This window comes from Primulina tabacum, chromosome 15 (genome assembly GCF_025594145.1).
Source record: "Primulina tabacum isolate GXHZ01 chromosome 15, ASM2559414v2, whole genome shotgun sequence".
Classification (NCBI taxonomy): Eukaryota; Viridiplantae; Streptophyta; class Magnoliopsida; order Lamiales; family Gesneriaceae; genus Primulina; species Primulina tabacum.
The window spans coordinates 33,238,196-33,265,216 of record NC_134564.1 but is presented as its reverse complement, the minus strand read 5'-3'; the positions used below and the strand labels follow the sequence as shown (position 1 = coordinate 33,265,216).

The following is a 27,021-nucleotide window of genomic DNA, read 5'->3' as shown; positions in this document are numbered from 1 at the left end:
TATTATTAGTAAATTATAGAATGATGACTCCCCGATAAAACTCTCCCAAAAAAAAAACACACACACACATAATTGTCGAATAATTAGCATATTGGGCACAATCTACAACCAGTTTCATATGTCAAATATTTCAACGAGATTTTCACCAAGAATGATTTCAATATTACCCAAGAAAAATGTGTCAATGACATTAGTAGCAGCAATTATTATCTAATAATGGAAATCAACAAAAAAAACCTACAAAATTGCATAACTGAAAATTAAAACCAAATCTGAATCACAGAAATACGAGGAATTTGGTTTGAATTCTCTTTGACAGATTCAAATGATCAAATCCCACATTAAATAGCAGCATTGCCGTTTAGTGATTTACATATCCATCCAAGAAATAAATGGGCTGTTCAAGAATATATATATCTGGAAAAAGGGACAATTTAGATGAAATGCATCTGTTTACACTTTACATTAAATTTTGGCAAATTTTCAAGTGAACGTTTTACTTTGCATTAACCACACATCAACAGCAGCTGTGGCCTGTGTTTTACTTTGCATTAACTACACTTCAACAACAGCAATTGTTTCGTTTGTTTGTTTTAGCGTGTTGGTGGGGGTGGGTTGGGTGTGTAATTGGAAGAGAACAGGATACGATAGATATTGAAACTGATATACTTACAAACAGAAAATGGAAGAGGGGTGTGAGAGTTCTATAAAAGATAAAACTGAAGATGAAAATGCGGTGATGGATACACCGGAGAGGGGCAATAATAATCAGATCGCGGCAAATTTGAGGTTTGCTTTGGTTTCTTGGGCGAAAAGTTAGAATTTTTATTGTTCTTGGTTGGTTTTTTTGGGCTCTGCATTTTTTGGGTCTTCGGTTAATGAAATTATTTTGTAACAATAACAATTGGGCTTAAGTGATATTTGTGAAGAATGTGTTCGATTTGGTGTTAAGTTGTTTGTCTAAATTTGATTTTGACTCAAGTTTTGGTTGATTTTTCTAGGACTACGTTATTTAATTCCTGTTAAAAAAGGAAAATAAGTATGAGGTATATCGCTGAATTGTATGATGATTCAGTATGTTCCCGACTCGTAGTTATGGAATTGTAGCAATGTAACTCACTGCTGCCGAAAGGTTTGGTTAACAGATTTCTAGATTGTCATAGGAGTCTTGCATTCCCTCCACCTTGTGGAATGGTAATTCACTTGGGCCTTTTTGAGTTTCACAAGTTGTCAAGGATTCTGTTGTTTGGTTAAATTCCAAATTGATGCAAACTTATAGATTCAACAGGGATCTTATATAATTCGGTCAATTGATGCCAAGTGTTATCTTTTATGTGTATTGCCTTGGTGCTAGACCAGCCTCGATTTCCTCTTACATTTTATCGTGCTCCATGTTTTTTTGGTAGTTGATTTTGTAGACGACAAATTATGGGGCTCATCTGTTGTAGATTGATGGTATTTTGGTTGTGATTGATCTGACACGAAGAAGGTATTTTTCCTCTTTGTTTGCAGGACTCCCCTGTCTTTACGTTCCTGAACAACCTTTCTCCTATCAAGCCAGTTAAATCCACCCACATTACCCAGGCGATCAATCCCCTTAACTTCGTGTCCCTCCCTAATATTTTCACTTCACCCCATGTCAAGTCTCCGGGAGAATCTACATTTCTTCAAAGGTAATTCTCCGGATTTCTGACAACTAATATCCTCTGATTTACAACAGTTTTTTATATGAGCATATTTGTTTTAACTGGTTTTCCCTGCTCAGGCACCAGTTTCCAGATCCATCACAACCTGAGTTTTCTTCGTATGATGGAAACACAGTTCATAAGAGTAAGGATATGGATGCCACTAAGAAACTGGATGACCAACAAGAAAATCTGGATCCTCGGAATTCTCAAGGTGAAGTGACTGGTCGGACATTTGATGAATCCCTGAAGATTGTGGTTGACAAATCTGAAAACATAAATTATGATCATACTAATAACTCCCCCTTAAGACCTAGCTTTGACTATAAAGGAAAACACACAGCAGATTATGCCTGTGCTTCTTCAGCACTTGTTTACGGTAGTGAAGTAAATCTTGATGGAGTATGCCAAACTGATCAAAACAAAGAAGCAATCTCGTGTAATTGGGACAATTTGATTGTGGATGCTTCTGATGTGTTAGTTTCTGAATCACCAAATGATATAGGATCTTACTATGCGAATACTAGAAATGACAAGCACATGCACTTGATTGTTGCAGTGTCTTCTGGCCAAAAAGTTGGAGAGGGAAGTGGGCTAGAAAGCTTGTCTACTCAACCTGGAGAAGGAAGTGAGACAATAGAAAATGCTGAGACATGTTGTATGACTACAGGTTCTTTAGAGGAAAATCCAAGTGAAAAGATGGATCACGAGGTAAAAATTGCATCCCAAAATATTGACTAGGTGTTTGGATCAAGTAAACAAATGCTTAGAATAGTAACACATCGTTCCATTCAATCGAGTTCTCACAAGTTCCAATTTTTAACACCTCAGTTCCAAGAATCTGAACACAAAATTAGCAATACCTTTTCTTTTTGATATTGAATACGTGTAGCCAATAAAGAACCTGCATAAATATATCGTTTCAAACGGAAATATTTAATTCATTTCTCACTGCATTCTAATTTATGTTCATTTTTGTAGCATCTCGCTGGTCTGTACCGCGGTATGAGAAGACGTTGTCTGGTTTTTGAGATTGCTGGAGCCCTCGGAAACAATTTGGACAAGAATTCTGCCCCCAATTCTTCTGTTTTACCACAGTCCAGTTGCAATACTTCTTCCAATGGCACGCAACTATTTCCAAGAAAGACAACAAATGAATCTCCAGTTTTTATCATAGCTAGCATGGGCTTGCATTTAAATGCTCTAGGAACAACTACTGAGGACTATAAAATTGTCAACCATGAAGCTTCAGCTTCTGGAAGACTTTTGATTGGACCAAGCTCGTCTTCCAGTTCACATCCTCCTGCTGGCCAAGATTCGTTAAACAATACTTCGTCTGATACTTCAGTAGAAAGTGAGAATGAAAACATCAAAGAAATCACTCCTAGTAGTCCAAAGAAGAAGAGGTGTGTCTTTTTGGTTGTTTTTTTTTTGGGCTATCTAAGTTCAAGATCTACTTTTCCTTATTTATTAGACATTTTCAACTTATATTTGAATCTGGGTTGCTAGGCATAGATCGGAACAAGCCGGGGAAGGTGAAGCCTGTAAGCGATGTAACTGCAAGAAATCAAAATGCTTAAAGCTGTAAGCTCTTCATTCTTTATAGCTTCCGTGAACTTTGGCAATCTGTGAAGCAATTGTGTAGTGCCCAAATTCAGTGCACGTTTAATCCATGCATTCATTTAATTAATTTTAAAAGAGTTTTAGCCATGCATAATTATGAAAATGCATTATTTTAAATTATCAATGTTTATTGGGATGCACGTTAAAATGTTTTCCGAGTTTCATGTTACAGGCGATTATTCGAGGCGGGATTGAGGAAAAGAGACCGGGGACGATTCTTGGCAATTTAAAATGTGATACTTTTATTTTAAGTTGAGGATGGGGCATTTTAAAGGGCTTACTAAGTTGTTAGTATTTTAAAGCCAAAAATTTATTTATTTAGTGATTTAAGAGTTTGAAACTTTTAAAATTAGCTTCTTTCTTTTTTGTGCATTATTTTAACTGAGGGATTTTATTTAAAGTTTAAATAGTGTTAGTATTTTAAATAGTTTTATTTATTATTTAATTAAGTGATTTTCCTAATTTACTAATCACACACACACACTTTTACACACACTAATAACGTCTAAACACACACACACATTCAGATTTCCACTTCTTTTATTTTTAAAGAGCAAAACCTAGGGTTCTAAGAGGAGAACAGCAGCCGCCCCTTCCCTTGTCAATTTTCAGCAAGTTTTGATCGATTTTATTGCAAGAAAATCGCGTCACGTTCGTCCCGGATCAACCTCGCTTCTATCTCCGCTTCGGTGTCGTCGTTTCGGTAAAGTTTATCATCAAAAGGCACGTATAATCTGTTCTTGATGCATCGATCATGTCATATTATGCGTGCGTTGTTATTTATGCGTAAAACCATGTGTACGATGTGTAGAAGTTCGAGCAATTGTATTGGGATCACTTTTGAAACCATTTTAGGGATCAAAAATCACGTTTTTACTGTTCTGGTTGAAACTGCGAGTTTTCAGTCGATATTTTGATAAAACTTTCAACTAGAGAATTGTAGAGCTTTTCGATACCTTCGATTTGACATTAAATTCGAAATATTTGGACAAAAATTGACTGAGTTATGGCGTTTTTCGTGGGACTGCTCAAACTGCGTTTTTCAGAAATTATGTTTTGATGTGTTCTTGAGATTTTATTGTTGCAGGCTTCGTTGGGGATCGTTGGATGATCGTTGCTGCGTTTAGGTATGCTTAGTACGATGTTGGGAGTATTTTTGAGGTTTCGGTTCATGTCAATAGGCGCTCGATTTAATTAAAAGTCGTGGGTAACTTTTGATGTCAATTACAATGTTTTGATTGGTATGTGTCGTAGGGTGAACATAGTCGCCTTGGGGATTTGTACGAATTTGGTTTGAGGTTATGGCGTGCTAGGATGAGCTTTGGAGTGTCGATTCATAGTCCGCGCAATCGAGTCTAGAAAGTTAAGCGAAACATGTACAAAATTTTCGTAAGTTCGCGTTCACAGTAAGTACCCGGACCCTCACCCGGACCCCCACACGGACCCTGACACGGGGCCCGTGTCCACCTTCCCTTTCGAGCCTTCTCATCCGAGTCTACACGGACCCCTACACGGAGGTAGGCACGGGGTCCGTGTCCTTCACAACTTTGGGGAAAATTTCTATAGTATGCTTTGGGGGGGGGGGGGTTGATGGCATGGTTTTAGTTCAGTGATTTACGCAGTCGAGTCATGGGAATTTACGTCATCATAAGGAATTGAATGAGTTCTTATGTAAGCTTGAAATTATGTCTAAGTTACGCAGATAAGCATGCCAATTCATGATTAGTAGGTGCAGCAACGCCCCCGATCGAAGTCCAACGAATCCCTCAACGCCAAGTAAGTATGATGTGTTAGAGTAGATGCCCTGTAAGCCAACTGTTGGCTAGGGAATTTATTGACTCAGTTGTAATAAACAATCTTTATTTTAATATAATTTAATGTTTCATGGTTTGTTATTTCTTTATCTGTATACCCATGTGAACAACATAGATAAAGACCTTGATTATACTTTAATACAAATGAATCGTAACTCGATGTTGAAACTCATTTGTAAACACTGTATTATCTAAATCTGTTCCTAGTCGATTCAGCCGCCTGAAACATGGATAAAGGTCGCTTGAGCTCGAGACTAGTATCTGTGATGTTGTGTACCGCGTTTCTTGGTAAGGGCATGGAGATGTCCAAACATACAGATAGGTAGTCATATGATGATTATACCGAACAACCCTCCCTCGGACTTTCCAAGTGGTTATCATTCATCGAGAGGATAAGCCCATGGTTATGATTGTACACCATTAGTCCTTACGACCCGGGACAACACTGAGGCTCTATATGCTAGGGCCGGACTTTGACTCGTTTACCGGCTCCAGGAGAGTCATCAGGTGGCAAGATTGGGTACAGTTGCGACACATGTAGGAGCTAGTGCATTGTAGTCGGGGATTCACCGCTCACCTACGGGTGTGGATATCCTATGTGATCTGATGAAATAATAGTGCATGGAATCTCTGGCCAGAGTATGAAATGTACGTTAGAGAAGGAGTTCTCCAACAGTACATGCGGTGCCACTATTTATAGATATCACATAGTTATCGAATTAATATGCAACCCTCGATGAACCAATGGTTGCAGATTCGATCGGGATATATGAGATGAAGGGATCGTACTGTACGTTAATCATAATCGACTGGTTCTTGCAGGCACTATCAGTGATACCTAGGGGATCATGGGGCGATGCTACTAGACGCTCTTACCATGATTCGATGGGTGCAATCAGAAATGAGTTCTGACATTCTTGATCAAGATATTGATGAAAAGAATGGGGCTGACTAGGGTAAGCCCGAATAAAGGATTATGTCCTGAATCACAAAGAGTTGTGAACCCACGGCTAGCTGTATTCCTTAACCATTGAGGGTCACACAAGCACTGGCTTACTTGTTCCCGTTGAGATAATAAATTCAATGAGTTGAATTTATAAGAAATAAGTTTGATATGATCAATCGATAAGCTTATAAATAAATTTTATAAAAGCTTACAGAAATTTTGAAAGCATGACTGCTAAAGACAGTCAAAAGAAGTAAACATGTTTTATTTAGATTTTGGTGATCTCCCAAATATATATGTATTAAAAGAAAATCAAGATTGAAAGAGGTTTGCATGCATATTTAGAATCTTTAATTAATTTAATTAATTAGATTAATTAAGCTAAGAAAGGATTAGAAATAATAATGAGGGATTTTGATTCCCAATTTACGTAACATGCATCCACATGGATTTTATGGAAATTCATTGACTTAATTAATATGATTAATTAAGGAAATGACATTTAGTTAATCAAATTAATAATGTATGTATTACTTTGATTAATTGTTGGAGATCATCGCACCTTTAGAAAAATGGAGAAAGTCTCCAAAAATCCCATCAGTCGAGATTGACCTTGTTTTTGGTATGAAAATATTTTAGAATCTTTAATTGACTTAATTGATCTAATTAATTAAGTAAATTGGAGGTTAGACAAAAATATAAGATTTTGATTCTTGTTTTACGTGAAGCATGAGCCAAAAAAACTTTAAATAAGAGATTTCAATATTTCGGCTCTTCAAGGTTGCTCTCAAAATTTTGAAACAATTTTTCTTGATCTCAAATACGCAAAAAACATCTTATAATTTTCTAGTGCAAATTATAAGAGGAACAAGTTTCCCAGTCGTGGACCAGCAGATTAGTAGATCGAAGAACGTTCGTAGGGAATTCACGAAGAGCTATCTCCGCTGACCCCGGAATAGTTGGAGTCCAGTGATTTATTCACCAAAGGTATAACAATTTCTAAGATCCTATGAATGTTTATATATTTGTTAAATCATACGAGCGCCTAAAGCAAAATTATTTTGTTTTTCAAAATAAAATAAAATTATTAAATCTTCCGCTGCGTTTGGGCGCGTAGAAAACCAGATCCAACATGATGACGTGCAAAGAAAATATTTTAAGTCTTTGGAGGTATGCTAAATGTCTTGTGACCAAATTATGTTAGGATTGGAAAGCGTTAAATTATGAACGGGGACCAATCCGCCCGTTAAATTATGAACGGGTTAGATCGAGGTTGGAAAGCGTTAAATTATGAACGGGGACCAACCAGCCCGTTAAATTATGAACGGGGATCTCATGTATGTGGCAGTGGATACGTCCCTGTCAGCCCAATACTGTGGTTTGTCTGATCAGGCATTTATTATGTTATGGGTCACTTGCTTTGAAACATGCCTCTACGCAAAATAAAGTCATGTATGTTTAAGTACGTTCAGTTATGCAAGCATGTTTATGAAAGCTTTCAAGTTATGGCACGTCTATGTATGTACGTATGTTCAAGTTACGTTATGCAAGTTCAAGTTTAAGTACGTACGCTCTATTTTGAAATTGCATGTGGTTTTATTACGTATTATTCGTTACTTCCAGTTTATACGTGTTGAATCTTTAGACTCACTAGACTTGATCGATGCAGGTGAGGATGATCATGTTGAGACGAGGGGTGGGGACCAAGGAGCAGGCTTGGACTGAGCGGGAGGCTAAACCCGAGGGCCGCCATGTTTAAGTTTTATGCAAAAGTTAAATTACTCTGATTTCATATTTTGATGGAAATACTTTGAGCAAACCTTTTGTGAGCAAATTTTATTGTGGTTATTTTGAACAACAATTTCTTATGGGGGACTTGGTTGAGATATTTTATGGCAAACTTTGAAGGTTATTTTATGTTTAAGAAAATTTTAAATTTTTCCGCAAATTTTGAATGGTAAAAGTACGGTACGTTACAAATTGAATCATGGTGTTTGGGCGTTTTTATAGTTCAAATTATACGAATTTTGCCATCAGCTATACTTTTAGTATATTTTGGCACACGTTTAGTTTTACAACATATATACATTTTTCTATTGCAATTCAACTCTTCCCTTAATATGACTTCAATGCTTGAACGGAGTTCGACCCCTCTGAAAAATATGTATTTGAATGCCCCTTTTTTGGTGAAGCAATGTTTATAATCAAACTAAATTGTGAATGCAGATACTGTGAATGTTTTGCTGCTGGTGTGTACTGCATGGAGCCATGTGCCTGTATGGATTGCTTCAACAAACCTGTTCATGTAGAGACCGTTCTTGCAACCCGCAGACAGATTAAATCAAGAAATCCTCTTGCGTTTGCACCTAAAGTGATTAGGAGCTCCGATCCAATGATCAAAACTGGGGTTAGAGGCTGCAGTTTGGGGTTGTATAGTTTGGTCATTTGGTGATCATACGCATTTATATTTTTTGTTTAATCGTTCCTCACAGAATGACTCCAGCAACACTCCTGCTTCTGCTCGACATAAAAGAGGATGTAACTGCAAAAAATCTGGTTGCTTGAAGAAGTACTGTGAATGCTACCAGGTTTCTTTCCATCTTTTGTGTGCTATATGCTTTTTCTTTAAGCTTGCCATCTGATATGGAAAATTCGGTTCTTTGAAGGGTGGCGTTGGATGCTCTGTAAACTGCAGATGCGAAGGATGTAAAAATGCATTTGGTAGAAAGGATGGTGAGCTTACATTTCAGATTTTTGGATAATTTAGGGAGTTTGAATGTTTCATAGCAATTCTTAATCAACAGATACAACCGAGAAGAGTGTGCTGGAAAAAGATTTCCAAGAAACTGCACTCCATAATGACCAGAACATGGATTTTGCACCTCTTGCAACACCTTTACTGACCGGAAGCGGAAGGTACGTTTAATCGACAAAAATTCTTGCATTGTTATACCCATCAACATTCTAATGAATCTAAATTCTGTGTCTGCTTTATTAGGCTACCGGTTAAACATCGGTTCTCGAATAAAAAACCGCGAAGATGTTCCTCTCCCTCCATCAGTTCCCCCTCGAGTTCATACGAGCCAAGATTCTTTCAACCTCCACCAAAGTTTGATAAACATTTGAAAACAGTTGAAGAAGATGAAATCCCCAAGTTTCTCCGAGAAGGGTCTCCAATCAGTGACATCAAATCATCTTCTCCAAATAGTAAAAGAGTTTCGCCGCCTCGTAATGCCGGGACATCTTCCAGTTTAAGGAGCAGTCGAACCTGATACTTCGATCTATTCCCTCTTTTCCTTCATTCGCTCCTAACTGTGAATTTTCGAGAATCACAGACCAAGCTCTTAGAGAGTAAAAGTTCGCCATATCATTAGTTTTGTTAGTTGATATTGCCTTAGTTATATGCTCCTAGAAGATGCATATTGCATGTATAATAAATAATGTTTTTGTCTTCATAATAGTACTTTCTTTTTTATGACTTTGAGCATCTTTTATAGATCAGGAGGCCCATTTTTACTTGAATTCATAAAATGTCCCAAGTCTTGATTGTAATTCATTTAATTTCCATTGTTGTTTTTCCGGATTAGCAGCAAGTCACATGCTGTTCCTTTTGTGTACCCTAAAGATTAAATATTTGTGTAAGTTCATGCTTTCCGTGTACCAATTTAAATACTCTATTTTAATAACTTTTTTTTTAATGCGTATCGTTTTTACCACATGATATCAAAAATCATTATTTATAACTTCCTAGCAGATGATTTTATTTGCATATCTTTTTGTGATAATATCCCCCCGCACCGATCCAGACTACAATTACACCCAACATAACATTTTCCTCGTTTCAAATACTAAAGGAGATTCCAAATCTAGTAATCCTCAACTCTTTCTTCGGTATTGAGGACTGCCGAAATAAGAAAATTAATAAATTTTCCACTGAAAATTGTCGATCACATACTCATAACTCAACCTCGGCACATTTCATTTTGGTCAGAACACTTTGTAGTAAATCTTTGATTCTCTTATCCATCTCTGCGACTAAGCGAATGACTTAACAGGATCGGTCGCTAACTTCTCATAAAATTAAACATAATTTTGACAAGATATGCTACCGCCAGAGTGCCAGCCGATATTCATACAACCAGAAATACAATATACTTTTGAACCAAGTATCGGAGATGGCAGTAGGATCAAATAGAATCCAGAAAAATCAACATAACGAAATTGGAAGGGAAAAAGATTAAATCTGAGAATCAAAATTAAAATAAAATGTCAAAAAGTCGCATTATAACAAAGCTTTAACCAACACCATCTTCTCAAACGGAACAAAACAATTCCAAAAATTAAATCAGTAGATTTGCATCCCCCAACTCTTTCAAGATAACTCTAAGCCAGCTGCAAGGCGGCACGGGAAAAAAACCAAGGTGGTATAGAATTACAAATCTAAGCACCGACAACTTCGGTTGCCTCAGCCATGGTCGTTTCCTCAGCAGGCCTTTCCAACTTCACACCAACATCTTCACCATAATCACCGTGCACCTACCACGATCAAAGCAAATATTATAAAAAGTCAAGAGAAAGGAAATGATGTTTAAGCTCTAAACAACCAAAACACAGACAAGGGCTACTTCCACTTAGAATCAATACTACAAACTGTATCAAGGTTTCAAATTTCTCACGAATGACCCAAAAACTTTCTCAAGTGGTGGGTGCAAGATGGTTGGGGGTTAAGGCATCCAAATACAATTACCTTCTTGGTTTGAGAAAAAGAAATTAAATATCAAAGGGACCCATCATTATCTCTCTGGTTAAAGTTCAACTAACAATATACCAGAAATTTCCAAATAAGAGGAATAGTAAAGTTTACCTCCATCAACTTGCCAAGGTCAAACTTGGGGGCTTTCAAAATCTTAACCTTCCGAATATACACATTCTGTAGGGGATAGATGCTTGAAGTTGCTTTCTCGATCTCTTTGCCAATTGATTCAGGGATGAACTTCTGAACCAAGTCCTTCAGATCACAAGATTGTGCCTGGTTAACCATGATCTCACGCATCTTCCTCCGAATCTATCAAAAAAATGAGGCATGACAGGTTAAATAACAATGAAAATAAAAAATAGAGCCTTCACATTGCTTAGCGTTACTTCATAGGTGCACTCCAGTCCTAACCGTGAATATTATTATGCTGTCTTATTAAAATTTATCATGGTTTATTACAAAAAAATACTCACTTGACGAATCTGGCTGGACTGCGCATAACATGTCCTCTTCTGTTGATTCACACGCTTCTTGGTGAAGCCAATGCAGAACATTCTCAAAGTATAACTGTCAGTTGTTTTGACATCAACATGAGCCTCAATCAGCGATTGCCATTTCTTAACAAGTGACCTTAATTTATCGGTAGTGAAGTCCATACCCTGCAATTTCAAAGAAAATGTCACAATTGGAGAGACACCTAGCGCATACTGATATAAATACATCTTCCGTTTCTTCATACCCAAAAATTTGTGAGAACATTTTTTCCCTGAACATCCTCAGCTCTCAAGCGGATCTTCCTGAAGGCATGATCTTCATCACCTTGCAGATCAGCCAAGGACACCTCATACACACGGTGCTTGAGTCCTTCAGATGCAATCTACAAAAAATAAATTAATTTCGATCTTAAAACACTCTGTTAGTATTTTCTAGCCTACTTGGAAAAATTAAATTTAAGAGTATCAGGTTGAAATTTCCATCCGCAACAAATAGAACCTACATAACGAATCCTTAGAATGATAAAACAAAGGTGAACAACATATTTGTGCCTTCATTACAGCATTTGTTTACATATTTAGAATTTTAAACATTTCTCCTGAATTTATAATGTCACAGACTCACAGCAAATAAGCAAGAAAAGAAACACACAAACTCACAACTGAATCAAGTCATGCTAGTGATAACCAATAAAGAGAAGACCTTGGACCCAATTAAATGATCAAAAAACAAGAATAAGAATCTAAAAAATTTGAGAATGTCCACATACATGCCAGTTTTGAGCATCCAAGGCACCAATAAAACAGACAAGTATAAACTACAGAAGTGAGGTGTCAAAGCAAGAGAACACCATATTCAACCAACAAAATTAACCTCCATTCACGAATTAAATTTCAGCAAGCAATGCTAAAGCAAACAAAAAATCAGATCAAACTATAAGTAGACCACGTAAGATTATACCTTAGTACCCTGAGTACGAGTGACAAGGGTTTTGCCAACATTTCTAGTATTGAATATGGACGGTGCCTTAATATCGTACCAATCCTTCTTTGCAAATGGGTCAGACCTATAATTAATCAAAGGAATCAATAAATCACTTCTCAGGTTACACTAAAACGCAAATAATAACAAAAAAACTCACGCTTTCTTCTTGCCTCCCTTCTTCCCCTTCGAAATCCTCTTGTTCTTACTGTAAATGGAAACAACAATGAACATCCAAGTCACACAAAATGAAGCGCAACCCTAAAATTGTCTATATAATACACGCATGGAGAGAGAAGGTTTACCCGACGGCCATGGCTGCTGAGCTCTGCTCGATGGAGAGACGGCTACAAGATAAATTCCTGCGTAAAATGTGAACAGCAGGGAAGCCCTAGGTTTTGTTTGCGTATTATATATCTGTGGATACATAATGGGCTTGCTTTATTGGGCTGATTATTTAGATGTTCAAATTTCAGTAAAGCTATTTCTTTGGGCTGGTACTATCGATGAGCCCGATAACAGTACATTCAATAAGAGTCAAATTTTTCTTTTAATTTTTTTTTTTTAATAAGAGTCGAATTTCAAAGTACATTTAAAAAATGGCCTCCTGGAAAATAACATAGTGATATTTGGCCTCAAATTAGTTTAGGCTTATATGTATTTTCACACCGTTTAAGAAAATTATTGAAAAGGTAAATTTTATAAATAAAATTTTTATTTGACTATTGTTTAATGAATGTTTTAATTGGATAAAAAATTAGTTGAAAAGCAAATTAAATAGGGATAAATTAGAAAAAGAATTGGAAAAATAATATCAAATATGGAAACCGGACTACAATATCGAGAAGAATGAAAAATAAATTCGGCCTAAATATATAAAGACAGAGAAAATATAAATTTTCATATTAACCTTTTGATCATAATCTATTTTTCGACAACTAATGCATATTCTATGAGACAGAACCTAGTTCTAAATATATTTTCAAATAATTGAGCAAACTATTTATTTGTTCTTCATCATCGCTATTTTTCCTGTCTTCTTTAACCGAATCAAGACTGTTGATGAACAAAAGAATCGTCACCTAGGCGGCTCAAAATCTAGCTAGGCGGTCGCTCAATGTAATATATAATTTTTTAAAAAAAAAACAAATGTGACATTTTTTATTCACAGTTGTAATTAAATAAATTTTTTTCAAAAGTGGACGAAATTAATCAAAATTAATGTAGTACATGAATCCGAGTGAAAGAATTCTCCCCTCGATTTTCTGCCATGCGATCACATTCTAACAGTTCACTAAACTTTGATTCAATGGTCAAATTATTAAATCGAACGAAAAAATTAAGAAAAAAATGCAATACAGAATATTAATTATTATGTTATCTACACATCGTTATGTGTCACGATTACTAATTTATTTTATATATCATAATATATATATCGGCTGCATTGATTCGCTTTTATCAACTTAACCAATTAATAAAATTATCCAAATTCTTTGTATACACCTAAGGAAGTAACGTGGCTTGACATGAAAGTTTGTAGAACATAAGGCCAGTTTTTATTTATTAACGAACTCCCAACCAATGTTACAATTACAGAGCCCGATTTATCCCCACGTTTGGCTTTTCAACTGTATGCAAAATCTCCATAGCCACTAAATACACAGTTAAAACGTATTAGTTAACCTCCCCTGGCAAGCTATTCCGCTAATCCACTTGAAGATTTTGTTCATGGCTGCGGTTTCTGTTCTTGCAATCATTCTCCTTCTTCAATCTTGTTTTGGCACATCCAATTCCGCCCCCTTGTTTGGTTTGTCTCTTAGCCCGTTCTCTTTAAAATTTCACTATTATTTCTGCTCTTCATTTTGATGAATATATGGGATGTTCGCGTTTTCTGGTTTGGATGATTTATGTTCTATCTCCTCAAGATTATCAATTAGTTTTTTATTTGTGGGATGTCGCTGGATTTTGCGAGACTGTCTTTTGGTATTGTAGAAAATGTTTGCCAAGAAAGTGATCTGTGTGGGAAGGGAAATTGCTTAGCTTCGAATAATAGCGCTTTTGGTTATAAATGCGAATGCGATTCTGGTTGGAAACAAAGTGGTGATACAGGCGATGAATCTCTCAAGTTCTTGCCTTGTGTGATTCCCAATTGTAAGTTATTTTCTTTCAACGATATTTCTTCAACCCCATATTAATTGTTCAAGTTTATTAAGTGACAATAATGGCTTGAACAATATATAATTTATTTATTGTAAAATCTTCCTAGATTGTTGTATATGAACGTTTGAAGGAATATTGTCATAATTATTGGATCTCTCACAGCACATCTCAAATGCAAACTCAAGTTACTCGTGTCGAGTTCGAGCTCGAATAGAAATATATTTTCGCTGAATTATGACATATTTCAAGGTGTAGAACTAGCTCTTGGTTTGTCCTTGAATTTAGCTCTGTGTGAGTATTAAATGTTCTTTTAATTGCGCATTCAAGAATACTAAGGTTGATCGGCATAGTCCTGTTCAGATACAAAAGTCTTTTTGATCCCGCGTTCAATAATGGTGGATGATTGATGAATTTCATATAACATAACATAAAATAAAATAAAATAAAACGTGGCATATATATATATATACACACACAGGTTCATGGAACAACAGCTGCGTCAATGCCTCTGCACCGGCGCCGAACAACGACAAGCCTACTTCATCATTCTTGGATCGTATGTCCTACTTTTCTTTAACATTGAGCTAATAATGATTAAATCCATATTTATTTATTATATACTATGCGTACGTGTGGGAATTGACTTTGTTTAAATTTCATTAATTTGTTACACGCGTAGCATGCTTCTGGACCGATTGTGGACCTGGGAAATGCGTGAAAACCTCGGTTTTCAGATCCACTTGCCTATGTGAAGACGGCTTCTACAATTTGTTCAATGCCACTAATTTCCCATGCTACAAACAATGTAAGAATAATACACACACGTATAACATACATATATATGATCGAAACATACAATGAGATATAGTATTATTTTTTGGGGGCCGATGCATGGAAAGTTAAATATAAAATAATTATCGGAAAGAGTTGTGAAATAATTTCTTGGGGGTAAAACCATGCATAAATGAAATATATATCTCAAAGTTATACAAACTAAATTAAGGAAGTGGTGTTGAATAAATGAATTAGGTGCATTCGGAGTGGATTGCACAAGTCTTGGAATCAACTTGGGCAACGGATCAACTTCATCTTCCACTGCAATCCCCAGTACTAGCTACGGTAATATTACAGATTCCTTCAATTCCCCAGTACTAGACCATTCCTTGTGCATTTTGTTGGAACGAACTGGTTAGAGTAGCTGTAGGTTTTCTTCCAAATTGACTTCTTCGTTTTTTTTTTAAAATAAAATTAATTGTATCTTTTGGATTTTGAACGATGTTCCTAACATAGTATTTTGTTTCTTGATGTATAAATGAATGTGCTGTTTTAGGAATAAGCTTGATCAGGAGGGCCGGAGTTGTTTCTCTGAGTAGCGTGATGACAATTTTGGCCGTGGTTGTGTGCCACTGTATTCAAACATACAGTTATGGAGTAAATTTCGAATTTTAAAATATTGTACAATTCTAGGATAAACGATTATCAATGCATGTAATATAGCCAGTGCGATCTTGTATGAACGTAATTGGGATACGATGGCTAAATATTTCTAGTGTTAAAGTTGCATCTATTTATAATAGAAGTTTGCTAGTTTCAAACGGTTCGAATCTTAAGCACTTTGCATAGAACACCAATTAAAACGACATAAAATTTACTGAATATATACATTAAGTTACACAAAAAAGAAAAACACTGTACACCACCTCATTGGTAAATGAGCGATTCCCAATTAGCCCAAACAATTTGGGCCCATTTTAGATTCGATCCAGTACATTATACATATCACATAATACAAGTCTCCCTTCTGTTATAAAAAATAGTGAAAAAAATATCTTTAAGAAATTGCCAAATATTGATTAAAAAATCTCACAAAAAGTCGATGGATAGTTCGTGGTTAAGATTAGTGTGGAAACAATTCTGGGTGAGTGAATATGATGGAATGATAGTAATTTTATAATTTAAGTTTGAGCTATAATTTCTTTAAAGGATGAGACTTGAAAAGATCAATTATTTTGAGCACAAATCTGATTGGAATATTGACACCAATCTCTCCATAAAAGTGAGTGATTTTTTGTTAATTTTTCTGTCAATCTCGCCCGTGATTTCTGAACCACCAGGTACAAGGAATAAATGAATTTGAGTTCAGATGAAAGACAGCCCATTGCATACGGCCGTTTCCCGTTATAGGCGGCGCCAATGCAACATGTCAGTTAGCACAGATGTGGAAAACTCAGATTGACAACCTACACTCCCTGACTTGGTAATTTCACATCAAACTTGAGTCATTTTTCGCTCGTTTATGTGTTTTTAAAAAGAAACTTATATAAAAACACCTCAATTCAAACAACAAATACAGAAAAGTCATTTTTTTGAATTCAAACATTCATACGAACATTTTGTAATTTATAAAAGACAAAAACTCATGTGAGACGATCTCACGAGTCGTATTTTGTTAGACGGATATCTTATTTAGGTCATTCGTAAAAAAATATTATTTTTTATGCTTAGAATATTACTTTTTATTGTGAATATCGGTAGGGTTGACATGTCTCACATATAAAGATTCATGAGATCCTATCACAAAAGACCTACTCTATGTAAAATATAATAAACCGAAAATATCACTTCTGGTGATTTATCTGGTTAAATGCTTCTAACATGAATTTGAAATTCTTTATTTTTTAAATCATTGAAGTGAAGTCGTTTCAGTTACTTCCTCAAATTATAATACAACCTCGGTGTTCGTAAAAGATTTCTTTTCTAAATATAACTACGGTGAGTTGTTACAAAATTATAGAGATTTGTTTATTAAAGTTGGTTTGACACAATGGTGGCCAATAATTTACATGGATTCTATTTAAATAAAATTCAACTTGATCGGTTAAATGAAATCAACACAGCAAATAGATAGAGTTTAGCATATTTATTTCCTCCAAACCAATTTTGAATAAAGAATAAATGCCCTTATAATATTTTTTATTTTTCTTTGATTTAACAGTAATTATGTATATTAGTAAGTCTTTAGTGTCGTATCTATTTCTGTGAAACGGTTCAATCTCAATAATAATTAAAATGAAAATAATATTTTTTAGAATAAAAAATATTTTTTATGAGTTGGGTCGGACTGAAGATTCGTTTTACAAAATTAATTCGCGAGACCGTATTTATATTATATTATTATATTATTAAGTGTGAGACTCTTAGAGTAACTATCTTAGAGGACACCAAAAGATTTAATTTCATAATTACCCTTCTTATCCCTAAAAATCTCATCAAATCACTCCATATTTTACATAGAAAAAAAATTTAAACAAAACTTCACTTTTAAATCGAACAACCGTTCTAAATTAAAAATAATTTTGTGTTAATTGTTTAGTATTATTTGATCAATTAAAAATAATAATAATATATGAAACGTGTGTGCATCTTTACTGGTCTCAATAATGTTTGTGTATATTCATATATAGATAAAAAAAAAATTGTAATTCAATTCGGACGATTTATGCTGGGTTCAATAATTGTCCATGCTTGGTAGAGCGATCGAATCATGGTGCTTGAGCTACTGTGCGGTTTAAAAGATTTAAGTTGCACCATTACCACCAGCTATAGCTTTTGGTAAAGCAGCAAGTGCTCGGTCCTACAATTGATATCAGAGACAAGGTCACGGATTTGATTCCCATTAATTGCAAAGAGTGCAATTATTGGGAGGTAGACTGTTGGGTGTAATAATTGTCCATGTTTGGTAGAGCGATCGAACCGTGGTGCTTGAGCTGCTGCGCAGTTTAAAAGATTTGAGTTGAACTATTACCACCAACTATAGCTTTTGGTAAGCGACAAACACTTGGTCCTATCGTTTAACAAAGTACTCTATATCTTATCACTAAGAGTGAAATAAGCAAAGCTAGATATAGTAACTACCACTCATCCATAAAGCAATGGAAGAGAAGAGTTGATGTGAGTAGTTGCATTTGGAAAGACGATGAAATATATATATGGATTGAAAATTAAAACGAGAGAAAATGAAAAAAAAAATTAATTTTTTAGTTGGCATATTGTGAGACAGGATTGTCTATATTTACAACAATAAATATTTTTAATAAAAAAATAATATATTTTTATAAATAATTCAAATAAAAAATACGTCTCACGAAATTGACAAATGATAACGTACTCACAAGAATTTTTACGTAAATTCTTAAAGATTTTCTTTTCTTGTAAGAGAAATTAGACATTGTATTAAATTTTCCATCAATCAAGGATCCCAACAGGGCTAAAAACACGTGCGTGAGCATGTGTGTGTTTGGGTTTATGCAACTTGGGTCAAATCAAAACAATTTATACACCAAACAATTAATTTCAAAATTTTAAAATATAGTATGTATTTTTAAATTATAATGTTTGGGAAGTCGTGAGAGTTTATGGATAAAATATAATGATTGTGTATGGAAGTGCAGAAATTAATTGAAATATGTGTGTGCATTTTTTGGAAAATTAAATAAACATATAAGTTGATATTACTTAAATTTATTTTCTCGGATATTATGGATAAAGGTATAGTGAAATAGACGTTGTTTTCGACAATTTATAAGAGACCGGAGTAAACATTTGGTGTTGAACTGAAACGATATTCAAACGGTAGGTGTAAAGGAATTCATCTCAATTAATATAAAATTGACATCATTAAATATTTTGAAAAAAAAACATATTCGATTTCAAAATAATCAAAAGGCATACGAAATATTTGGTTGGGCATCATCTCCCGGATAAGAACAATATATGAAGTTGTGTATTTTTAACATAAGATGATCGAATCAATATCGACAATCTCAATTGATCCGACAACTTTTCAAATTCTTATGACAATACATGATATACATACCAAGATCAATTATCATCTTGTATAATAAATGCACAAGAACAGAAGATCAAAATCAGGCTTTCAACAAAAACTTGGAGTGTGGCTTTAATCAACTACTCAAATGATTAGAAAATGGATTAAGGTTAGAATACATAGTACCATTACCTTAAAAAAGAGTTTACGTAGATAAACAATTGGCTATCTTGTTTCCCACTAAGTTAACTAGTGTTTCAAAACTTTGCAAATTTGGGCAAGCCAAATATAATGGGTAGTGTACGTAATGTAATGTAGGTCTCCTACCCCTGTATTCAATAAACAAAAAATTGTGTGAGACGGTCTCATGGATCGTATTTTGTGAGACAGATATCTTATTTGGGTCATTCATGAAATAATATTACTTTTTATGCTAAGAATATTACTTTTTATTGTCAATATCGATAGAGTTGATCCGTCTCACAGATAAAAATTCATGAGATCGTCTCACACTAGAGTTACTCTATTCAATATCTAATCCAACTACATTGGTTATCGGGATTTATTTTTTTGTTTGGAGTTTTGTCGCCATCTGTCTATTCAAATCAATCGGAACCTCCCCTATTATCTCTAATAATTAATAGGTAGAATTATGTTGTCACATAAATCGTAAAATTGCATTAAATGTATATGTTTCTGTGTTTCTTAAATTTTTTATTTTAGGAAGATTACTTGAACATTAGGTGAAGAATTTGATACGACAAAGATGAGGATTAGGACAGGGATGGGTGATTATTGCTACATCAGAATTGCTTGAAATAATCGAGAAAGGAAATTAAATTAGCTTAATTTTCAGAATTGAGTATATTTTGTGCAAGGGGAATGCTGTTTACTCTATTTTTTTTTATAAATACATTATATTTTTATTTTGTGTTGTATAAGTTGACAATAATAATTTGTGATAAGTTGTTCCATTTTTTAAAATGTACATTTGTTAACAGTTTTTTTAATTCCTATATTAGATTACAAAAAAATTCAGTTATTCAAAATGTATAATTAAATTTGTCAATTTCCGTAAATATAAATAACACAAAAATAAAAATTAAAACTATTCTAAATTAAACTGATCGCTAGAATTATTTCATTTAATATATATTTTATTTATAAAATTTTCTTAAATTAGGTAATGCTTCGTTCTTGTTTTTATAATATAATAACAAGTGTATTATATATAACTTAAATTTTTTTTTATCAAAATAAATATGAAAAAACAATCTGAAAATCTTAAATCAAATGTTATTTATGAAATTTAATATTAAAATTTTTTTTGTGAAAAAATTTATTTGAAATTAAAAAATGCTAATTACTTAACAAAATTTTAATACGCAGTGTATGTTAGATGGGAATTCCTTAATTTTGTTAATATTATCGATATAACGACCATGACCCTACTGATCTTTTAGATCTGCAATGACGTCTCTCACATTATCACATATATCGTTACTCATGGTGTTATACCACTGACAGTAGTTTCTCTCGTCTACTCCAATACTCGAATCGAGTACCTCCATGTCAAATACATAATTTCTTAGAATATGAGTACCAACTGAGTTACGTGCCTTTATTGTAATGGCCATTGGCTTACTGATCTTTTGGGACTTGATCGATTGGTACTCGCACTCAAAAACCTGTGTATTTGACACGGAGGCGCTATGTTCGAGTGCTGATCAGGAAGGCGAGAGAAACCACTATCAGACGTGAGATAACACCGTGAGTAAAAACACATGAGATAATGTGAGAGATGTGATTGCAGACCCAAAAGATCAATAAGCCCATTGTCATTACAATCGAGCTGTTTCAAGATACAGCTGTTATTTTAACGTTGAAAAAGTTCGATTATTTAAAGACGTGATTAAAGATGGAAGAGACTACTGAAGTAATATAAAATGCCTTTATAAGATCTCGAGCACTACTATTATTTCTATCATCGAGCTGCTCAACTTTAGTACACATATATTTCAATCTATGGTATCATCTCATATTCACGTTCTATTATAATTTTGTTGAGTAAAATAATTGTTTTTATCAAGTTGAACAATCAAAACATTGGTGACGTTCCCGAAGAGATGTTGAAAATTATCTGATTATAAGAACAAACAGGAGCCTCACTGGCAGGCGAAGAAATGTTGAAAATATCTGACTATAAGAACAAACAGGAGCCTCACTCGCAGGTGCAGTAGTTTTAAACTGTGGGATAAGATCATGAAACAAGAGAGGAGGATGATGACACTACCCAGTACATTGCCACCCACGCCCGCAGCATTGGGTGAAAAACTAATCAGGCACTTTATCCAGTTAAATGAAAGAAAAAGCCATCATCTTAATACTTGGGCGTGGGAATTGTGGTACCACCAACCTTCAATAATGTGCGTGTGTGTCTGTGTGTGTGTGTGTATATTTAAAAAAAATGAGGACTTGTGTCACGAGACACTTCATTCTTCATTGTTTGCTACATCGTACAATTTTAATTATAAAATGAACAATGCTATATATATATATATATATATATATATAGTCATCGAGAGAGTAGAACAAAGTCGATCGTTAATTGAAAATTTAAACCGATCTGCTAATTCAACATAGAATTTGTTAATCATATCGGGTGAAAATTACTGATATATTTACACCAAAAGTTGCTGAAAATGGAGGTGAACTTGGTCAGAAGTGAATGATTGTCGGTCGGGGGGACCTGGCATGTTTAGTTAGACTGCACAGCTGTAATAAAAACGAAGTTACTTCCCTATTGTCCAAATAATTGTTTTCTACGAAATTTTATTGGGCACACACATTTCATCATTAGGAATTTTCAAAGTACGAGGCAGCATGAATTATCTTCGCCAGCTAGTTGTTGTATTTATATGTTTACTGTAAATTATAAAAACCACCGCGTGAAAGAGTGACATTTATGTGATTTTAATTGTGCAAAGCATTGGGAAATAAATAATATCAGATTTGGGAGAGACCCGCAAAGGCGACACGAACACGAGTACTCCCTCCTAAGCATTTGCATTACATGCGGAGGTTATAAATCCCAATCGTCCACCATCTTCATAGACGGGCTCTTATTAATTTGGAATCTCAGAAAAATTATATTCTGTCATGTTATCGGTTCTCAATTTATAATCTTAATATACTAAATTGTTGTTTTTATAAAACATCAATGTCACATCAACGATACTCGTCATCACGTGCAGGTGAGTAAATCCAGTAGTGCATTGATGGTTAAGAGCTTAAATAGATAGCACATGGTCCCTAGAAATTAATAATCTCTAGACTAGATTTTGGGTAGTTCATTCACGGGTTAAGTATTTCCACACTCAATTCTCAATTATTTTCTCTGTAGATTAGACTAGATGAACAATCACGAGAAAAATAATGAATTGACCGGAGTTTTATTACGATGCAGACTGGACAATTGAAGCAGCTAGTCTACTTAAGAAATTGTTTTGAGTCATTATCTGTTTGTGATATATATATATATATATACATATTATAAAAGTGTGAATCAAGGTCAAAGTTTTTCTATCGTGTATTGTCAACTTTGTCCTAAGTTTGTACATACAGGAAAAATTTAGTGAGGATGTTTTTGTCAAATCAGTTATTATGATAAGGATAAAATTGTCAAACTATATTTATGTTAGATAATGATCAAGTTGACAAAAAACTGAAACTTTAAAATTCTTTGATTGTTATTTTCTTGTAGATGAATTGAACAAACTTTTTCACAAAAAATATTAATTTGAAAAGATTGAAATACCAAAATATATTGGTTTTATTTGCTTATAGATGAAGTGAAAAAGATTTTTTTCACAAAAAACTTAATTTTTGTAGATTTTTTCACAAAAAAGTTAATTTGTAGAAGATTAAAATAACAAAATTCTTTTGTTTTATTTTCTTGTAAATAAAGTGAAAATATTTTTTCCACAAAAACTTAATTTATATAACGATATGATGTTAAATATATTTTATTTTACGTTCATTAAGATTAATTATTTTAAAATGAAGAGTTAAACTAATGAAGCCAAATAATTAAACTAATTTTGTTTTTGTTTTAACAAGGTTGGTGTCATGAAGAAAGTTCGATATTTAATTACATTTACAAAATGATACAAGAATTATCATATATAAATATAGATAATCCTAATAAATATTTCATTGATATTTATTTTATCTATATTTCTTTATCAAAAAGAAAGTCAACTAATATTGTTCAAAACCTTGTTTATTATGAAAATTTAACGATATAAGATTGAATAATATATTTGTATTAATTTTAACTATATTTTTCTCTTTTTAAAGGCTAGAAACTATAACAATTATTTTATGAGAGATTCTTGCAATTAGCGAATGATTATTTTTATAAGAGATATATATTGACAAATCAGTTATAGTTTTTATAACATTAAAAGATATATCTTTGAATGTAAATTTTTAAAATTACGATAAATAAATTTTTATAAAAATTATTCATTAGCAATACTCACTACTTCTCCATAGACAAAGTCAAAGTTATTTGGTTTTTATTTACTTGTAGATGAAGTGAACAAATGATTTTCACAAAAATATTTGTTTGAATGTGATTTATTTTATTTTGTAGCTTTATAATCTTTTGAATGCTTTTATATATGCAAGAAGTTTATCTTTAATTTGGTGAGGAAGTTTTTGTAAAATCAATTATTATGATGATGTCAAGATTATCAATCTATGTATGCTAGGCAAGGGCCAAGGATCAAGTTGGCAAGAAGATTGAAACTCCAAAATTTTTTGGTTTTTATTTTCTTGTATATGAATTGAACATATTTTTTTCCGCAAAATATTAATTTGAGAATATTGAAACACAAAAAATCATTGGTTTTATTTGTTTATAGATGAAGCGAAAATAATTTTTTTCCAAAAAAATTAGTTTGTACAATATTGAAATACCAAATTTCTTTTGTTTTATTTGGTTATAAATATAGTGAATTTTTTCCACAAAAAACATAATTTGTGTATGGACATGATATTAAATATCCTCTATTTTGCATTAATTGAGAATAATTAATTTAAAACGACGAATTAAAATAATGAATCCAAATAATTAAATCATGTGGGTTGGTGTTACGAAGAAGGTTCGACGGTTAATTACATTTTACAAAAATGATACAAAGCATTATTGGATATAGAAGAAAGATGACCTTATAAATATTTCGTGAGTATTTATTCTATCTATCTTTCTTTATAAAAAAATCCAACTAATATTTTTCAAAGCCTTAGTTTATTATTAAAATTTAACAATATATGATTGAACACATGCATTTTTACTAATTTTAACTATTTTTCGTCTTTATAAAGATCAGAAACTATAACAATTACTTATTTGATGATTTTGCAATTGACGAAGATGTATTTTTATAAAGGATGGATATAAGTAAATCAATTATAGATTTATGTAATCTGAAATGACATATCTTTGAAGGTAAATTTTTAAAATTATTATGAATAAATTTTTACAAAAATTATTCATTTTTGCTCAATATTTCTCCTTATGAGTTATGATTGATAATAAGAAAGGTCAAATTTATTTGTTTTTATTTGCTTGTAGATGAAGTGAACATATATTTTTCACAAAATATTAAATTGAATATGATTTGTTTTATTTTGTAAATCTATAATCTTTTGAATGAGTTATATATGCAAGAAGTTTCTCAGAAAAAAAATTAATATATACAAATTTAATACTTCCAATAATATAGTATGAAATATAAAAAAAATATGTGATCATAATTTTGGTTTTTTGTATTTAAATAACATATTGCATAAATATGTTATATCATTAAGAGTTAAACAATTTTTGATAAATATAATAAAATATTAATTAAATCATATTTTGTCAGTTGTCTAGAAGATAGAATAACCAAAATTCATTGATTTTATTTGCTTGTAGATTAAGTTAAAATATTTTTTACAAAAAATAAATATTTTGTAGAATACTGAAATAACAAAATTCATTGGTTTTATTTGCTTGATGAAACAAACTTTTTTTTTCTACCAAACACTTAATTTGTGTGTAGATTTGTAGAGGCATCAAATAGAGAATAATATACATTTCTTCACAAAAGATTTGCTAATGAAGATGGCGAGAATATTGTTTTTCACAGAGAAGAAAAAATTGATGACAAAAAAAAAATCGTGAAAGCAATATTAATTGAAAATATAAAAGAAGAAAACATTTGACGCAATAATTTAATTTAAGGTTTAGAATATATTATCTATATTATATTTTTATTTTTCATAAATCAATAACACGTGGTAAAATAAGTGGTCAACGTTATGTATTATACTTTTTTCTTCTCTCAAATTTAATTTTAATAACTATTGTGATATCAATTTTATATTATATTTTCTCCAATGTCTAATTTATACAAAATTATAATATTTATTACTAATATGTTTTTCAACAATTATTAATTTATTTAGATTGCGCTTGGACAAATTGATTTCAAATTTATTGATTAGAATTATAATTTTATTGTTAACAATGAAACAATATATAAAATCTTAAATCTACACATGACTTATTTACATATTATTATTTATATAAAGTAGAATAAATTTCAAATAACATTATTATTGGGTGGACTTGAAAAATATCATAATTAACATGAAATACTATTATATAAACATGAAATGAGTGGATTTGAAGTTTATGATGTTACTTCTCTAAATAACAAAAATACATTTGAATGTATTGAAATCCATGGATTTGAAATCCTTCTATTCAAGAATATCCTTAGATTTATAACACATAAAATTTTTAAACAAATATTTTTGCACTCATTTTATAATACATGTAGTACAAATTATATTACATTGAATTTCCTATGGATGATGCTAAAGGTACAACCAATATATTGTACTGCGATATTTACAACAATTATATCGTGAGATTTTGTTATTATCTAATGAGATTTTATATTTAATTAATCAAGAGATTTTGATAAATGAAATTTCTGTATTGATTTGTTTGAATTGTAAGAATTATTGTACAAATTTGGTTGAACATGTAGCATTACTCATTTTCTATCTACTAATATAGCATGAAATCATTAATATATAATTTTTTCTAAATTAATCTCTTCTGATCTCATTTCTTTGACAACAATTATTGATAATATAAATGTATTTTCACGTGCGTCGCACGTGTCTTTACCTAGTACATACAAGGATGTGGAAACTGATTTTCATCAAATGAAAAGTCTCGAATATAAATAGCATCGTAAGTATTTTGAATTTTTGAAATCTACTATAAATTTGTGAAGATAAAATTAATCCATAATTACGTGTTTTTAGAGGTAAAAAATAATAAGTATTTTTATCATAAATTTTGGCCTATTATTGGCAATGATACTACTGAAACAGTACTTACGATTCTTAATAAGCAGGGTGATCTTAAAGGTCGGAATCATACAATTACAAGTTTAATTCCTAAATTGGGGTGTTGATTAATATCAAAGATAAGTTTGTGTTATGATTTTACAAAAAGTAGGAGTAATTATGTAGAAATGGGTATATTTACATATGTAAGACTAAATACATATTAAATTAAATATATATTTCACAAATAATAAATAACTTTTATGTAATTTGATTATTATATCTGAGTTTTTTTATTTAATTTTGAATTTTGTTTT

The 27,021-nt window shown here is 32.5% G+C and overlaps 3 protein-coding genes across 3 annotated transcripts; 2 read left to right on the top strand and 1 right to left on the bottom strand.

Moving 5' to 3' along the window:
* Positions 1-590: 590 nt before the first annotated feature.
* LOC142527943 (protein tesmin/TSO1-like CXC 2) lies at positions 591-9,732 on the top strand. Its single transcript, XM_075632945.1, is given in 11 exon segments — positions 591-799; positions 1,513-1,673; positions 1,766-2,396; positions 2,667-3,091; positions 3,195-3,269; positions 8,295-8,475; positions 8,561-8,656; positions 8,735-8,801; positions 8,873-8,984; positions 9,067-9,332; positions 9,335-9,732. Coding segments are annotated over 11 exon segments (2,220 nt in total). The 5' UTR covers positions 591-682; the 3' UTR covers positions 9,424-9,732.
* Positions 9,733-10,301: 569 nt separating this feature from the next.
* Positions 10,302-12,726, bottom strand: LOC142527272 (small ribosomal subunit protein eS1-like). The gene is made up of 7 exons (XM_075632023.1): positions 12,606-12,726; positions 12,461-12,508; positions 12,280-12,385; positions 11,564-11,701; positions 11,298-11,483; positions 10,933-11,133; positions 10,302-10,604 (listed from the first exon to the last, which is right to left on the bottom strand). The coding sequence occupies exons 1-7, from the start codon at positions 12,614-12,616 to the stop codon at positions 10,509-10,511; spliced, it is 786 nt and encodes a 261-aa protein (XP_075488138.1). The 5' UTR covers positions 12,617-12,726; the 3' UTR covers positions 10,302-10,508.
* A 1,130-nt stretch (positions 12,727-13,856) lies between these two features.
* On the top strand, positions 13,857-16,039 carry LOC142527381 (uncharacterized). The gene is made up of 6 exons (XM_075632162.1): positions 13,857-14,110; positions 14,296-14,454; positions 14,942-15,019; positions 15,143-15,268; positions 15,493-15,582; positions 15,794-16,039. Exons 1-6 carry the CDS (start codon positions 14,032-14,034, stop codon positions 15,910-15,912), a joined length of 651 nt encoding a protein of 216 aa, XP_075488277.1. The 5' UTR covers positions 13,857-14,031; the 3' UTR covers positions 15,913-16,039.
* Positions 16,040-27,021: the final 10,982 nt, after the last annotated feature.

What these genes read in the sequence shown, in the direction of transcription:
- LOC142527272 (XM_075632023.1), bottom strand. An exon ending in CTCGTACTCAGGGTACTAAG is followed by an intron (nt 11,702 to 12,279) that starts GTATAATCTTAC and finishes TATTTTTTGTAG; the next exon opens with ATTGCATCTGAAGGACTCAA. An exon ending in AGTCCAGCCAGATTCGTCAA is followed by an intron (nt 11,134 to 11,297) that starts GTGAGTATTTTT and finishes TTTTTTTGATAG; the next exon opens with ATTCGGAGGAAGATGCGTGA.
- LOC142527381 (XM_075632162.1), top strand. Translation starts at nt 14,032, where the DNA reads ATGGCTGCGGTTTCTGTTCTTGCAATCATTCTCCTTCTTCAATCTTGT. An exon ending in GCCTTGTGTGATTCCCAATT is followed by an intron (nt 14,455 to 14,941) that starts GTAAGTTATTTT and finishes ATACACACACAG; the next exon opens with GTTCATGGAACAACAGCTGC. An exon ending in TACTTCATCATTCTTGGATC is followed by an intron (nt 15,020 to 15,142) that starts GTATGTCCTACT and finishes TTACACGCGTAG; the next exon opens with CATGCTTCTGGACCGATTGT.